This window comes from Halichoerus grypus, chromosome 15 (genome assembly GCF_964656455.1).
Source record: "Halichoerus grypus chromosome 15, mHalGry1.hap1.1, whole genome shotgun sequence".
NCBI classification, from domain to species: Eukaryota; Metazoa; Chordata; class Mammalia; order Carnivora; family Phocidae; genus Halichoerus; species Halichoerus grypus.
This window is the reverse complement of record NC_135726.1, coordinates 16,903,480-16,919,204: the sequence shown is the minus strand read 5'-3', so window position 1 is coordinate 16,919,204 and position 15,725 is coordinate 16,903,480. Positions and strand designations below refer to the sequence as shown.

At 42.3% G+C, this 15,725-nt stretch overlaps 1 protein-coding gene across 2 annotated transcripts in view; it reads left to right on the top strand.

Moving 5' to 3' along the window:
* Nucleotides 1-15,725, top strand: part of TANGO6 (transport and golgi organization 6 homolog) — a 185,713-nt gene that overhangs the window by 132,052 nt on the left and 37,936 nt on the right. For both annotated transcript variants that reach the window (XM_078062515.1, XM_078062516.1), the window contains exons 16-17: nucleotides 5,572-5,723; nucleotides 15,440-15,553. In XM_078062515.1, the coding sequence (XP_077918641.1) occupies nucleotides 5,572-5,723; nucleotides 15,440-15,553 (266 nt within the window). The remainder of the gene's footprint in view (nucleotides 1-5,571; nucleotides 5,724-15,439; nucleotides 15,554-15,725) is intronic.

The window sequence follows — 15,725 nt, the reverse complement described above, 5'->3', positions numbered from 1 at the left end:
TTCAAATAAGTTTCAACTGAAGCAACAAGAACATCTCATCTGGATAAGGAAGAATACAAAAAAAAAACACAAAAAAACCCCCAACAACCCCCCCAAAAAACAAAAAAACAAACCCTAAACCCAACCCTTCTGGATGGGATAATTAAGGTTTTGTTGCTTAATCAGAAACTAAGGAATAGTAGCAGCTGTCCCAGAGCCCAAGGTTTTAGTTCATAATGAAATGGGTTAGTCAATAGTTGCGAAATATACTCAGCATATAACCCCTTCACATGAACTACTACTGTAAATAGTTACTCACCTTTTTTTTTTTTAATAGGTTGGCAGGTGTATAAGGATGACTTAGCTCTTTGGGAAAGTCATATATATGTATATATGTGTGTGTGTGTGTGTGTGTGTGTGTGTGTGTGTGTGTGTGCATACCCACTGTCTTAAGTTCCTTTGTTTTGGCAAATTTAACTTTTCTGGCTTTGTATTGATAGACATTGAACTGACATAGAAATGCTCTACAATTTTTTTTAAGGTTATTTTTTTAGTAATCTCTGTACCCAATGTGGGGCTTGAACTCACGACCCCAAGATCAAGAGTTGCATGCTCTTCCAACTGAGCCAGCCAGGTGTTCCAAAGTGCTCTATAATTTTAAAGAACATTCCAGTTTTCATATTATATGTTAGAATGCTTTTGGCTGCAGATAACAGAAACTCCCAACTCAGCTGGCTTTAAACAGTAAGGAATGAATCATTGCACAAAACAAAAAGTCCAGGACTGGTTAATTTTTTGGCTTCATGATATCATTCAAGACGCAGATTCCTTTCATTTTTCTGCTCTGCCAACCTCAGCTATTGACTTCATCCTCTGGTCCCTCATGGTTTCAGGTTGGCTGCAGTAACTCTAAGGTGTTGTCATAGCAGAGGTAAAATGTCTTCAGCAGATTTTCTTTCACACCTCATTGTTCAGACTGGGTCACATGCCCATACATAAACCAATTAAGGCAAGGGGATGTGTCTACCATGATTCACTTAGACCCTTGAAGACGTTAACCTGAATCACATGGGTGATGGCTGGGGCAGGGGGGATAGTGGATACATGAACAAAATTGAATAGAAATAGAGTGCTATTTGCAAGGAAGAATGGGAGAATGCCAATGAGATGTGCATAATAAAATGTGACATATAGGGATCCCTAAAGCTAAAATTAAGAACCCTTTATGTAGGATCTTGAAAATCTCTGCCTGTGTCAAATTGCAGCCCTGAAAGCTAGATTCTCTGACTACATGCATTCATTTTGTTCTACATAGAAACCTGGTCAGGACTGACCCCCAACCTGGAGACTAGAATCCAGTACAGTCTTGAGAAACTAGCTACATGGCCTGGTAGGAGTTAAGGGGCGGGAGGATTAATCAGAGGCAAGCAGTGGCCCCCAGGAAATGGGAGCAGAGATGTAGATCCATGAAGGAAAGCAGGATCTAGCAAGGGTGTGACAAATCAAGGCTGTGTATGTGAGCTCTAAGGGAGATCAGGTTGCAGAGAACCTGATGGCAGGGCACTTTGAGAAATGCAGAGCGAATACAGTGTTCCAGCTCTTCTAGCCCCAAACCTGACAACAAAGGAGTGCGTGGCACAGAGCCCACTGACGGGGTACAGTGCAGGGCTCTTGAGATGCTAACTTTCCTCCGGGCTGGCTCCTCTGGGTTCGTAGGTGCTCTTGGGAACGGGATTGGTGAGCATGCAGTTAAATGGATGCTCATTTTGAAAGTAGTAATGAAGCTCAGGCAGGGCAGGAATTTATACACGTGGAATGTTAAATTGTGGTTTTGTTAATGTAGTAGTGTGTCCTTTTACGGCAGGTCAGGATAAGAAACAACTCTATGATATCTACACTGAATATCAAACTTCTGTTGTCCATTTACTCTTCACTGTCCTCCACAGTCTTCATGACTTGTTCCTTCAGGTCTTCTCCTCTGAGAGCTTTTCCCTGGGCCCTCATCTGTAGCTCTCAGTCTCCCCCCACCCCCGACCCCCACACACCTTTCTTATTTTTCCTCATAGCCCTTTCTGCTGCAGGAAAATTTATTTACCATTTCTTGTCTTTTTCCCCCACTAGAAGTAGGCTTCATGAAGATGGGACGTTTACTTTCTTGCTCATGTTTTATTACCTCCAGACTGAGAACATACTTATAGTAATGTAGGTACTCAGTTAAGATTTGCTGGATGAGGGGAGCCTCGCTGGCCCAGTCAGTAGAGCATGTGACCCTTGATCTTGGGGTCGTGAATTCGAGCCCCACGTTGGGGGCAGAGTTTACTAAAAAACAAATAAAACAAAACAAAACAAAACAAAACAAAAAAACACTTAAAAAAACAAAGGTAAATTGGCTGGATGAATTAATGAGATACCTCTTGACGTTCTCCCTAAAATTTTTCTCAAGGACTGTGTCTTTCTTGTTGATGATTGGATCCCCAGGCCTACTGTACCGCCTAGCACATAGTTCCTTTTCTTTACCACTCATTTTTAACTCTAAATCCCTACGTTGGTAAACATTCACTTGTTTGTTATCTGCTCTTACCTTTCATCCTGCAATTTCCCCTCCTTACGAATTTCCAAACTGTGCCTTCCTTCCCAACAAGGAAACTTCATTCCTTTCACGGCAATAGCCTCCCTCCAGGGATGGTAAATGTGTGCTCCTCCTTTCCAGTCTCCTGAATCTTATTCCCCTGATGACTAAACCAAACGTGACTCATTAACTCATAGATTCTTAAAACTGGAAGGGGCCAGAGAGATTGGTCTTGTCTAAGTGCCTTATCTCTAGCTGGTCCAGAGAGGGGAAACAGATTGCCCAAAGTCACACTGCTAATTGATAACAGGGCCAAAACTAGAACACCCATCTCTTTTTTTTTTTTTTTTTAGATTTATTTATTTGAGAGAGAGAGAGAAAGAGTGCAAGCAGGGGCAGGGGTAGAAGGAGAGGGAGAGAATCTCAAGCAGACTCCCCGCCGAGCGCAGAGCCCGACCCAGGGCTTGATCTCATGACCCTGAGGTCATGACCCAAGCTGAAATCAAGAGTCAAACACTTAACCGACTGAGCCCCAGACGCCCCCAGAGCACACATCTCTTAACTCTCACACTACAGAACGAGCAAGTTCCTTCGTAACTCCAGAAAGGAAAAGTACTACAACAAAAGTAGAAACATATGTTTTCCTCTTAATTGGACATACCTTAAATACAATCAGTATATCATAGGAGTTAAGTGTCAAACTACGCAACTTTGATCTTGGGTATATTTACTCTGTGGACAAGATATTTAAAGCTTCTCTTTTGAGATGCCTGGGTGGCTCAGTCGGTTAAGCGTCTGCCTTTGGTTCAGGTCATGATCTCCAGGTCCTGGAATCAAGCCCTGCATCAGGCTCAATGAGGAGTCTGCTTCTTCTTCTCCCTCTGCCCCTGCCTGCACCCCCACTCATGCTCTCTCTCTCTCTCAAATAAATAAAATCTTAAAAAAATAAACCTTCTCTTTTACTATATCCTTTCTATTATTTTTCTATACATTTGTATTTTTCATACATTTTAATCTGTACATTTGGTTTGTTAATAGTGAGAGAAGTTGCATGTGTGCATTTTATGTACACAAATGGAATGATACCGGTTCTATTAGTTCCTTTTGCTTTAATAGTGTCTTAAGGGACCTTTCCATATTAGTACATATAATTCTGTCATGTTCTTTTTAATGACTGCATAGTATTCTGTAATACATACGTTTATTTAACCACTTCCATATTAATTAATATTTAAAATTTTCTCATTCACTATTAATAATTCTGCAGTAAAAGCTTTATGCAGATACCCTTGTGCGTATATGTGGCTACTTGTTCAGGACTGATATTCAGAAGTGCAAATACTAGGTCTAAGAGTAGGCACAGAGTCCCCTCTCTTCTCTTCTGGAAATAGGCTATAGCTGAGTTATCACTGACTCGATTTCTGTAATATGTGTTAATGTTAACTGGGCAGAGGGTGAGTCTTTGACTGCCCATAGTATATTAGGAACTGGGAGCATTTTAGAGAAGTTTCTCCTTCATCTTTAATCTTATTGTATGGAAAATACGTTGTGTTCCTGACCTTGAGGGAAAACAAAATCAAGACAAGCCGCCTCCTCCTTCCCATTCCAGAGTGACTGAGATGAGTGAAATTGGGCTCTCCGAGCAACCTCTGCTTGATTCTCTGATGGCATTTGGGCATTGAGCACACGGTACTGTAATTGTTGGTACTTATCCGTTTGTACCCACCTCCTAAACTTTGGGCTTCTTAGAGGGTAAAGATTATGTTTATATATTTTATCCCTAGAACATTAGCATGATACCTAGCACCTAATTTTGTTTTGTTGAATAAATTAATGAATTCAATTCAACGTTAGCATTTGTTGAGTACCTAGCACATACAAAGATTACTAAGAACTGATGGAAACAAAGTTCTACCCTCAAGGAATTTATAGTCTAATGAGAGAGGCTGCAAACATGTGGGAATCAAGGCATTAGTGACACTTGTGATTTAAGCCAAAGTGATTTAAGTTCAAAGAACTGTGGGACTTCCCAGGAGGACTAATTAAGGCCAACTGAGGAAGATTTCTTAAAGGATGTGGCTTTTGAGCTGAGACTGATAGGCCAAGTTGGTGGGGGTTTTGTTGTGTGTGTTTGTGATTTATCATTTTGATGATTAAGAATAGAAAAAAGAATAGATGACCATAAACAATGCTTCAGAAACCATTTTGTCACCTTATTGATATCATGTAGCCTTAGGGCTACATAAAAGCTAAAGGTGGAGTGTTATATTTGGGTTCTGGAACTAGAGCCTCAGAACCTAGATCAAGACAAAACAGCTTTAGCTCTTGGCATACCTGTGGAGGAAGAAGTTGTTTCCATATATAAAATGACAGTTCTGAATGTCTTAGTGTGCTATTTCTCCTCTCTTCAAATAAAACAAAAACCTCTCTTGACCCCCCACTTCCTTGACCAGCTGCCACCCCATTTCCTTGATCTGCTTTGCTGAAAAACTTAAGTGATCTTTCCATCTGCAGTTCTCGCATTCTCTTACAGTCACTTCTCTGGTGCTCTCACCCCTGCCAGTCCATCAAAACTGTTCTCGTCAGGGTCAACAGTGACCTCATTGTCACTCAGTCTAATGGTCAGTCATTAGTCTTCTTCCTACGTGACATTGAATATTCTCCCAGAGCATGATTTCTAATGGTTATGCAAGTACTCTGAAAGTATAAAATACCACACAGTATACCATGATAGTATCATTATTCCTTCTTTAAAAAAAAGAAAATATTTTATTTGTTTATTTGAGCGAGGAGAGAGAGGGAGAGAAAGCATGAGCCGGGGGAGGGGCAGAGGGAGAGGCAGACTCCCTGCTGAGTAGGGAGCCCGACATGGGGCTCCGTCCCAGGACCCTGGGATCAGGAGCTGAAGTCAGATGCTTAACTGACTGAGCCACCCAGGTGCCCCTCATTATTCCTTCTTTAAGAACTTGAAAATTTATTTTTAAAGATTTTGATTTCTTTCTTTTTTTTTTTTTTTCCTATAGGGGACATGGTCTCAAAATACAGAGAACCTTTGATCCACACCTTCCTGAGGGGTGCAAGAGATCCAGATAGTGCTCACAGGGCCAGCAGCTTATCGAACCTTGGAGAACTGTGCCAGAGGCTGGGCTTCCTGCTGGGCTCCGTGGTTCATGAGGTGATGCATATTGATTCTTCTCTCTAAAGCTTGTTTTTTTCTTGGACCTATGATATAGCTGGGGATTGGGAATCAGATCTGTGTTTTTTTTTGCAGATCAGATAAGTTATTGAAACTTCCTTGGCCTCACTAATCCTGTATGTATATGGAAAGTTCTATTCATAAGAATTTTTTTATTGCAAGTGACAGGAAGTCGCCTTAATTTACCTTATGCATTAAAAGAGGATTTATTATAAAGATTCCAAGATAGCTAACAGAGTTGAAGACACCTCAAGCAAGAGCAGATGGAATTTAACGCTGGGTCTGTGGGCCATCTGTGAGTTTCATCTCTCTTCACAGAAAAATCTCAGGCAAATATTCTAACTGGTCCTCTTTGGTCAGAGGTGGGGGACGAGGTTATTTACCCCAAAAGACTAATTAAGTTCTATGTTTTGTTGACCACTTTACACCCAGTACTTGGTACATAGTACATAAAAGTTGAATGGGCAGCCCTGATAATAGCCGTGCGGGATGTTGGCACTGGACGCTCCTGGTTTTAGAGTTTCTGAGTTGATGAAATGGGCATCTTGCTGTTGTCCTCTATGAACATCTTCCTCTAGCCTCTTAGGTTTTATATTTGCCCTTGTGTTTATTTAGTCATCAATATATTAAAATATGTCTTGAATATCTACTGTGTGCTAGGCACTCTGCTATTTAAAGATGATGCTGGACAGAAAAAGACTAGTTAATATGTGGCCAGGAATCTTTTTATGACCAACGCACTTGACTGTCTTAAATCTTTATTTGGAAGAAGATGGCTTGTAAATTATAACTATATAAATAAAACACGGTTTATATTATTTTTTATCTGTGAGAGATCAGATTTCTCATATAGAGCACATAACTTTCCTCCAACAAAAACTTACGAAACTGTAATAATTCTGGCTTCTTCTACAGTATTCAGTATGCTAAGGCTGACCATTTTGAATAACAAATATTAAGAAGTTCCTAGTGAGAAGGAATTTTCTTTGATATCTCGTGATTGTGTCTTACGAATAAGCAGAGAAATACATTCATGGATATATGCATACGCTTGAATTTATGGCATTTCCTGATTCCTGAGCTTTATAGGCTTTGTTTTATTGATAATAAAGGCTATTCATGTCCTTAAATTCCAACTTCGGACTTTTAAGAAATTTATCCATCAGTCATTTCCTCTTCTTTAGCTCTTCCGTGAGGGACACACCCCTATTCCCAATTTTTTGTACTTTTTTCTTTTTTTTTTTTAAGTTTTAAATTCCAGTTAACATACAGTGTAGTATTAGTTTCAGGTGTAAAATTTAGTGATTCAGCGCTTAGATACAACACCCGGTGCTCATCACAAAAAGTGCCTTCCTTAATCCCCATCACCTATTTATATATCTTTTTTTAATAACTTAGAAATAATGATTATTGGGGCGCCTGGGTGGCTCAGTCATTAAGCGTCTGCCTTCAGCTCAGGTCATGATCCCAGGGTCCTGGGATCGAGTCCCACATCGGGCTCCCTGCTCAGTGGGGAGCCTGCTTCTCCCTCTCTCACTCCCCCTGCTTGGGTTCCCTCTCTTGCTATCTCTCTCTCTGTCAAATAAGTAAATTTAAAAAATCTTAAAAAAAGAAAAAGAAATAATGGTTATTACCAACTTCAAACTAAGCTTAAAGTACTCTAATGTATGTGAACCATTAGGTACCTGATCTTCAGTGGTTTTGGATGGTGCTTAGCAAATCTCTTGTCCTTTAGTATATGAACTTGTAACACTTAAGAGAAGGCATTTGCAGGTCTATTTTATTATATTATCTAAAGATTTTAGCCTGTTATAACTTCTCTGGGTCAAATATTGAAGTGGTTGCCACATTTTTTCTCTTTACTCGCTCTCTTCACATGACTCAACCCAAACTGAACCATAAATTGTGATCTGAATCAAACCCAAATATTATCATTATCTTTTTTTTTTGAGAGAGAGAGAGAGTGAGCATGGGGGTGAGGGAGGGACAGAGGGAGAAGGAGAGAGAGAATCCTTTTTTTTTTTTTTAAGATTTTATTTATTTATTTGACAGAGAGAGAGATAGTGAGAGGAGGAATACAAGCAGAGGGAGTGGGAGAGGGAGAAGCAGGCCTCCTGCCAAGCAGGGAGCCCGACACGGGGCTCGATCCCAGGACCCTGGAATCATGACCTGGGCTGAAGGCAGAAGCTTAATGACTGAGCCACCCAGGTGCCCCCCTAAATATTATTTTTAATAACAGCTTTATTGAGGGGCGCCTGGGTGGCTCAATCGGTTAAGCATATGCCCTCAGCTCAGGTCATGATCCCAGGGCCCTGGTGTTGAGCCCCTCATCGGGTTCCCTGCTCAGCGGGGAGCCTGCTTCTCCCTCTCCCTCTGCTCCTCCCCACCACTCATGTTCTCTCTCTGTCTCTCTCTCTCTCTCAATCACTCTCTCTCAAATAAATAAATAAATCTGGGGAAAACAAACAAACAAACAAAAAACCTTATCCCAGATCTCCTGGTGGATCAGCTCAGGTTTGATAGGATTCCATACATTTTCTAAAACCAGTGACCCCAAACAGTACTTGAACCTCATGGTCTGTGAACCAAAAAACGAGACCATGTTTCTTTTTGAGTCCTAGACTCTTCTTCCCTTTTTCTCTCTTAAGGAAACTGTAGCTTGCTACAGCATGCTGGTGGCATATGATTTCCTATCAGGACATTAGAGAAATTTCTTGGTTTGATTGATTAGAAAAATTGAGCTAAAGCAGGTTTTATAACATTCAAGAAGTGTCATCTCTCTGGAGACCCACCTGACCTTTTGAAAGAGAATGCAATTTCCAAGTGCACTTGGGGATGGGAATCAGTGAGGACCTAGCTCCACCACCTACTTACCTGCGTTCACTGAAGCACACAATTTATTTTATTTTTTTTAAGATTTTTTTAAAATTTATTTATTTGACAGAGAGATAGCACAAGTAGGCAGGGCGGCAGGCAGAGGGAAAGGGAGAAGCAGGCTCTCCGCTGAGCAGGGAGCCCGATGCGGGGCTCGATCCCAGGACCCTGGGATCGTGACCTGAGCCGAAGGCAGCCGCTTAACCAACTGAGCCACCCAGGTGCCCCTGGAGCACACAACTTAGACTCTGAACTCAGTTTCTGACTTACAAAATGGGATTAAAGGGGCGTCTGGCGGGCTCAGCAGTAGAGTGTGTGACTCTTGATCTCAGGTGTTAGTTCAAGCTAACCCTCCCCCGGGGGTGGGGAAGGTAGAGATTACTAAGAGGAAAGGGGGAGATTAAAATACCTACACTGCAGGATTGTTAACCAGGATCTAGAGATAATGTACACGTGGAAAATAAGAAAAGGTAGAGGAGGATAGGGTGACCAGCATTATAGTGTCAGGTGGAGGGGAGGTTGCAATGTTAAATAGGGTATTCAAGGTCAGCCTCATTTGAAAAGGTGACATTTGAGTAAAAAAATTTTTTTTTTTAATTAAGATTTTTCTTTATGGAGCATTTTGGTCATTTGAAGGAGGCTGATGATGACAGTGCCAAGCCTGGCAGCAAGGAAATGAGTGAACAGGGGTAACCAGCGTCCTTCAGATGTTCCCAGTCGTACATTTACCCAACACCTGCAACGTGCCAAGCCCTTTGTTAGGGGCCGAGGTTACAAAACTCTACAAGATACCACCTTGCCTTCTAGGCGTGGGTAACCTAGTAGAAGACGCAGCCGTCAATGACTACAGTTGCTATCCTTTGTGATAAGTGCTGTAGGAGCACATTTTAGGAGCCCCTCAGTCAGGTTTGAGTGTTGATGAAGATGTGCTAGAGGAAGAGACCCTTGGACCTGAATCTTCAGAACAAGTGTAAATTGGGTAGCCCAAGAAGGCGTTTCCGCAGAGGGGACAGCTGTGCAAAGGCACTGAGCTATGGGACAGCCTGGCATGTTTGAAGAACTGTTAGAAGATCCGAAAGGCTGGAGTGAAGGGAGGGGGTTGGGAGGTTAGTTGGTGGCAGAGCTGAGGCAAGAGAGGCGGGCAGGGGCTACATCGTGAGGGGTCTTGTTAGTTTTACAGCTTCCTGGCTCACAGCAAGAATCTGGGATTGCTTATTAAGCCTTCAGAAATGAAGTGTGAATAGGTAGTAAGCTGTTTGCTTACCATGGGTGCTAACACAAAAAGGGAGCCCTTCCTTTTGTTTCTGCCTACACATCCATGTGAGGAGCTGCTACTCTGGGGGCATCCACCTGGCCAGCCCCTTTCCCATTTCTTGAGACGTGGACTCCCTGAAACATGAATCCTAGGCGTGTTTATGATCACTAACAAACTCTGAGCCCAACGAGGGCAGGACCAGTCTTTATTTACCTATGCATATCCCCTAGCACCTATCACAGTGCTTGGCATATAGTGCGTGCTCCGTGTCTGTTGATTAATATTGAATGAAGAGGAGGGTAAGGCTTATTTGGGAAGACTGGTTGTTGCATGTTTTAAAAATAGTAATAATAGCAAGCACTTAATACTTTTCTGAGTACCTTGTATATGTCAATGGATCCAGTTCTCACAAAGGAAACTGAGGCACAGAGAAATAAAATAAGTTGCCAAGGTCATACAGATAGGAAGTGGAGGGCTGAGATTTGAATGTAGGCAGGTGGTTCCAGCATCCACCCTCTTAACCATGCTCTGTATTGTCTCCCAATAAATGTTTTCAATTCATTTATAAGATTGCTTTTGTGCCAAAAAAAAAAAAAAAGATTGCTTTTGTGCCTTAAACAGGAACAGTATTGCCATATAAGTAAAGCTACTAACAGGAAGGGTCATGCAGCTCCATTGCTTTTGGCAATGAAACTTCAGAAGGCAATATATTCCCTCTGATTTGAAAAACCAGGTGTTTCCATCCCACATAATTTCTGTCTCTTCTTTTTAGATGTTCCTTCTTATGTAGCATCCCACGCTTGCCATGTCATCAGTGCCAACCAGCTGCCTTGGGTGGAGTACAAGTTTGAACACGGTTGGACACCTGACAGCCTTGGTATTTCAGCCATTGAGCCCTCCTGTAGTCAGACTGCTCTTGTCCATTCCAGTGGAAAAAGTGGAATATTGGGCATGGCTCTTAAGTAGTTCTTCATTTATTTTGTTTACACATTCAACAGATATTTATTGAGCACGTACTCTGTGCCAGTTATGGGACAACAAAGCTCTGTACCAGATGGTGGGGCTCCAGCTGTGAAAAGAACATAGTTCCTTTCCTTATGTGGCTGATGTTCTAGAAAGGAGAAGTGAGTAACAAACAAGCAAGGAAGTAAACAAATAGATCCTGTGTCAGATGGAGTGAGTGCTAAGGAAATAAATCTAGTAAGGGAAGGGGCACAAAGGGACCTTGTTATGATATGTGAACTTGGATGAACAGGAAAAGCTTCACTGATGAGTGACATTTGAGATAAGACTGGAAGGAAGCAAGGGGCTGATCCAGGCAGATACCTGGGGAGAGAGCATTCTAGGTGCAGAGAGCAGCAAGTACAGAAGCCCTGAGGTGGGTGCATGCTTGCCATGCTACTAAAGAGCAAGGCCAGTGTGTCAAAGAGGTGGTGGCAGTCTACGTGGGGCCTTGTAAGGACTTTGGCTTTTATTTTGAGTGATTTGGGAAGCCAAAGCAGAAGAATGAAAGGATCTAACTTATATTTTTTCTTTTTGAGAGAGCTTGTGTGTGCGTGCGCAGCAAGGGGAGGGACAGGGAGGGAGAGAGAGAATCCCAGGCAGACTCCCCACTGAGTTCGGAGCCCTACGCTGCACTCAGTCCCACGACCCCGAGATCATGACCTGAGCCAAAATCAAGAGTCGGATGACTTAACCAACTGAGCTACCCAGGTGCCCCATGTCATCTGTTCTGATATAAAATTGAACAAACTAACCACCATAGTCTCTTCTAACATGATCTGATCTGGCGGTCATAGCTGTAGCTCTTGGGCCTCTGAAGAAAGCTGTCTACCTGTTGGGTGGTCCACGTTTGGGCACTGTCTGTACTGTGATGGTGTTTGCTGGTAGGGAGGGAATATAAAGGATAAGATCAACCCATCAGTCTCTGTACTGGAAATTCAGGTTTTTCTTCTCTGTTGATGTCAAGATTTAACCTGTTTCAAGAGCATTATTATTTCCCCCTATTTCTCCTTTTTCTTGACAAGAGCTGTGTTGCTTGAAACCAAATCCTTTTTTTTTTAAGATTTTATTTATTTATTTGAGAGAGAGATCACAAGCAGGGGGGAAGGGTAGAGACAGAAGCAGACTCCCCGCTGAGCAGGGAGCCCGATGCAGAACTCGATCCCAGGACCCTGGGATCATGACCTGAGCCAAAGACAGACACTTAACCGAATGAGCCACCCAGGCGCCACTGAAACCAAATCTTGATAAGCATTTTCATCTTTATCACTCTCTGTGGGAAGTAAATATGATTTAAAGGAACCATATTAAGAGGCCCATCCTCAGTACAGCAAGTAAGATGTGCCCAGGTGAGAAGTCAATGGGGCAATCCACTTTAAATGTGGTGCCCAGAATTCCATAAACCTGAGCTTTGGGGTCTGATGCAAAGCCATCACCTCTAACCCCACTGATCCAAATTGATTACCGGTCTTGCCATGATGGCTACAGTTGGCTAAGTACAGTTTGAGGATAAGTGGACCCCTGAGATGAGGACCCTAGTGAATTTCCTGGGGAACCCGGAGGAAGCTCAAGTAGCCATCAGGGTTCTCCTTCATGGCAGGTTAAGTGAGCGAGCTGAACGTGTATGAATTGGAGACTATACTGCTTTTTTTTTCTTTTAAAGATTTTATTCATTCGAGATAGAGAGAGCATGAGCAGGGGGAGAGGCAGAGGGAGAGGGAGAAGCAGGCTCCCTGCTGAGCCAGGAGCCGGATGTGGGGCTCAATCCCAGGACCCTGGGATCATGACCTGAGCCGAAGGCAGACGCTTAACCATCTGAGCCACCCAGGGACCCCAAGACTATACTGCTTTTGTTCTTAAGGTTTCTTAGTTTACAAAATAGAAGGACAGATGATTTAGTTTCACGTAAGTTAGCAGACCACCTGAAATTTTAATAAAGCAAGCTCAAGGAAAAGGGATGAAGATGCAGTTGGAAAATTGAAGTCATGCTTTCATGATACATACCTCAACTCTGGTACCTTCTCTCCTGGAATTTCCCGAAGTTGGTTTGTGGTAATCTTGCCATTTGTATTATCTTTTTTTTTTTTTTTAAGATTTTATTTATTTATTTGACAGAGAGAGACACAGCGAGAGAGGGAACGCAAGCAGGGGGAGTGGGAGAGGGAGAAGCAGGCTTCCTGCTGAGCAGGGAACCTGATGCGGGGCTCGATCCCAGGACCCTGGGATCATGACCTGAGCTGAAGGCAGACACTTAACGACTGAGCCACTCAGGTGGTGCCCCTATATCTTTTTTATAAGTTCTGATTATGCTTGGTATGTGCCAACTATTTTGGGGAGTGATGTTTTCCCTTATTTCTGTTGGCTCCTATCAAGTGTTAAATTGCTTAAACTGATTTTTAGTATTTCCAGAATAATCATCATCTTCCTCTTTGTATGGCTCTCAGAAGTGGATATGAGTTAAGTGTTTTAACCAGTGAAGAGAAAACCTTCCACAGTGTGGTTTATTGGAATAGGTACACTGACCCTGAAAGCAGGCAACATGAAGGTAACATAGGATGGGTTTCGCCCTCTGGAAGGACTTAGAAACAAAATAGAAATATTAAACCAGTTCATAAATTAGTAAAGACCTTACGTCATCGATCTATTTGCCAAGCCTTTTAGAGGTTGAAGGCAATGTTAAGTGTGTCCTTGGGGTTGAAGGTGTGAGAGACTAACTGTGGGAGTGACTTGTTCAGAGTGGGTAGATGGAAGAGAGTTGCCATGTATCCTCCCTGCTTTGAGGCTTTGATGAGGGGTCTGCCCCAGTGGCCTGCAGGAAAGCAACATTATGAGTTGGTGATGGGAGCTTGACCTGAACAGAAGGCTGTTCTTGTCTCAGGATGATATCTGCAAGAACACAGTAAAATTCTTATGCTTTAAAAACATTTTGCGGGGCACCAGACTGAATAAGCTAAACTTCCATGTGTCAAGAAGGACTCAGGCCTAGCTCTAACTTGTCTCTCTGATTTCAGCTCTTACCTTGTAAATACTAAGCCTGCAAGCGGAGGTAGCTATTATATTGTTACCTTTTGGAGGTTGCCCAAGGAATTCCTCCTGGAACTGAATTGCTTTCACCGTTAATGCCAGAGGCATGGAAGCCACTGATGGCCTTGGGTCAGGGTGTCCCAGGTCAGAAGCAGAAACAGCTCGCTGGATGTTGTTGAAAAACAGCCCCCAACGAGTTGAGCTTTTCTGGGATTTCCCTTCACTTGCAAGATGCAAGTTTGTCTAATAGATGTACAACTTGATTAAGTGCCAATACATCACAGATGCAATTATATTTAAGAACAAGCTACTTCTTCTAATCTCTCTGCCATCACTGATTAATTAGACACTTTGAACTATGCCCAACTGTTTGAAAGCTGTGAAAAATACAACCTGCATAGTTAAAATTTCTGCACAAGCCTATTTCCCCGTTTGTGCCTGTATTCTTTTTTTAAACCTTTTTAAAAACCATTCTTTAAACATAATATGTATTTATACATGTTTCCAAACACACAATCTGGCTATTTTCTTATCATGGTTAGAAATCCTTCCATGGTTGGCCAAGAAATACACTCACGCAGTAAATGAAATAAAGTGTGAGAGACCAGTTGAATAATATAGACTTACCTTCAGATTGTTGCTGCCATTGGCCACACTTTGAAGATTTTTGTTTTTAATTTTTAAGCCTTACGGAATGCCTCAGAACAGTTTTTTGCCGTTGTTTTTAGTGGTATCTTTTTATTGAGGTTTTAAAATATTTTTGTACTTACCAGGAGTGGGGTGGGGGCAGGGTGATAACAGGGTATAGCAACGTTCTTATTTTATGACATATAATTATTAGCTATATATCTGGCACCATGCTGTGCTAGTAATTTCTAGTCTTTTCTGTTATAGAGCTGTCTTTTAAAGCAAATGAGCATTGAAAGACCTATTGCACACAGGAAGCCGCCCAGGGAGACTCTGAAATTGGCCCCAGGTGACTGACATGGTGGGGTATGCTAGATTTGCAGGACTGGGACATCTGAACATGCTGAAGAAGATCAGTTTGACTATTTATGTATTTCTCTCTCCCTGGGCTGTAACTTTCATCAGTGGTGCATTCATATTCATGCGGGGCCTTGAACTCTGAAGCCTGCTCAGCTAAATCTTCATGGCCCTCACTCCCTAAAAGTCACTTGTGTTTTGGGCCATCTTTCCTTTCTTTGATTTAGTCTCCCCAAAGGGGGACAAGTAACATTTCTTCCCATTTTTGAGGAAATATTTGAATTTGACCATACCTTTATTATCTACGCATATCCTTTCCAACTCCCTAATCTTCCTCCTAAATTCCAAACCAGATTTTGCCCTTTTCCAGAAAAGCCAAACTAAATCAAGTTCTCCACCACTAGATCGCTCCGTCTTTATTGAGAACGAGGAAACTATCCACCCCTCTCTAAGTCAGATTTTTCGTGATGAATGTGTAGAAAGTGGAACGCAGTTGACAAGCTTTAGGTAATTGTGCAATCCTGATTTTTGTTGACTTTTTCTCTCATCCTCCTAGGTAACAGCTTGCCTGATTGCTGTGGCTAAAACAGACCGTGAAGTTCAAGTGCGCAGAGCTGCCATCCACGTGATTGTACTGCTGCTTCGGGGCCTCAGCCAGAAAGCTACTGAGGTAAGTCAGTTCCTTGCCATTTGCAGCTTCCCTACATTTTTGGGTTTTATCTGTTTATCAGTCTTCCTTTCACCAAGGCAGCCTCAGATCTTTTCCCTGGGTGGATGCATGGAGATGAATCCATCAGCAGAGATTTTATCTTGTAGCAGGAATACTGTTTGCATCTTTGGTA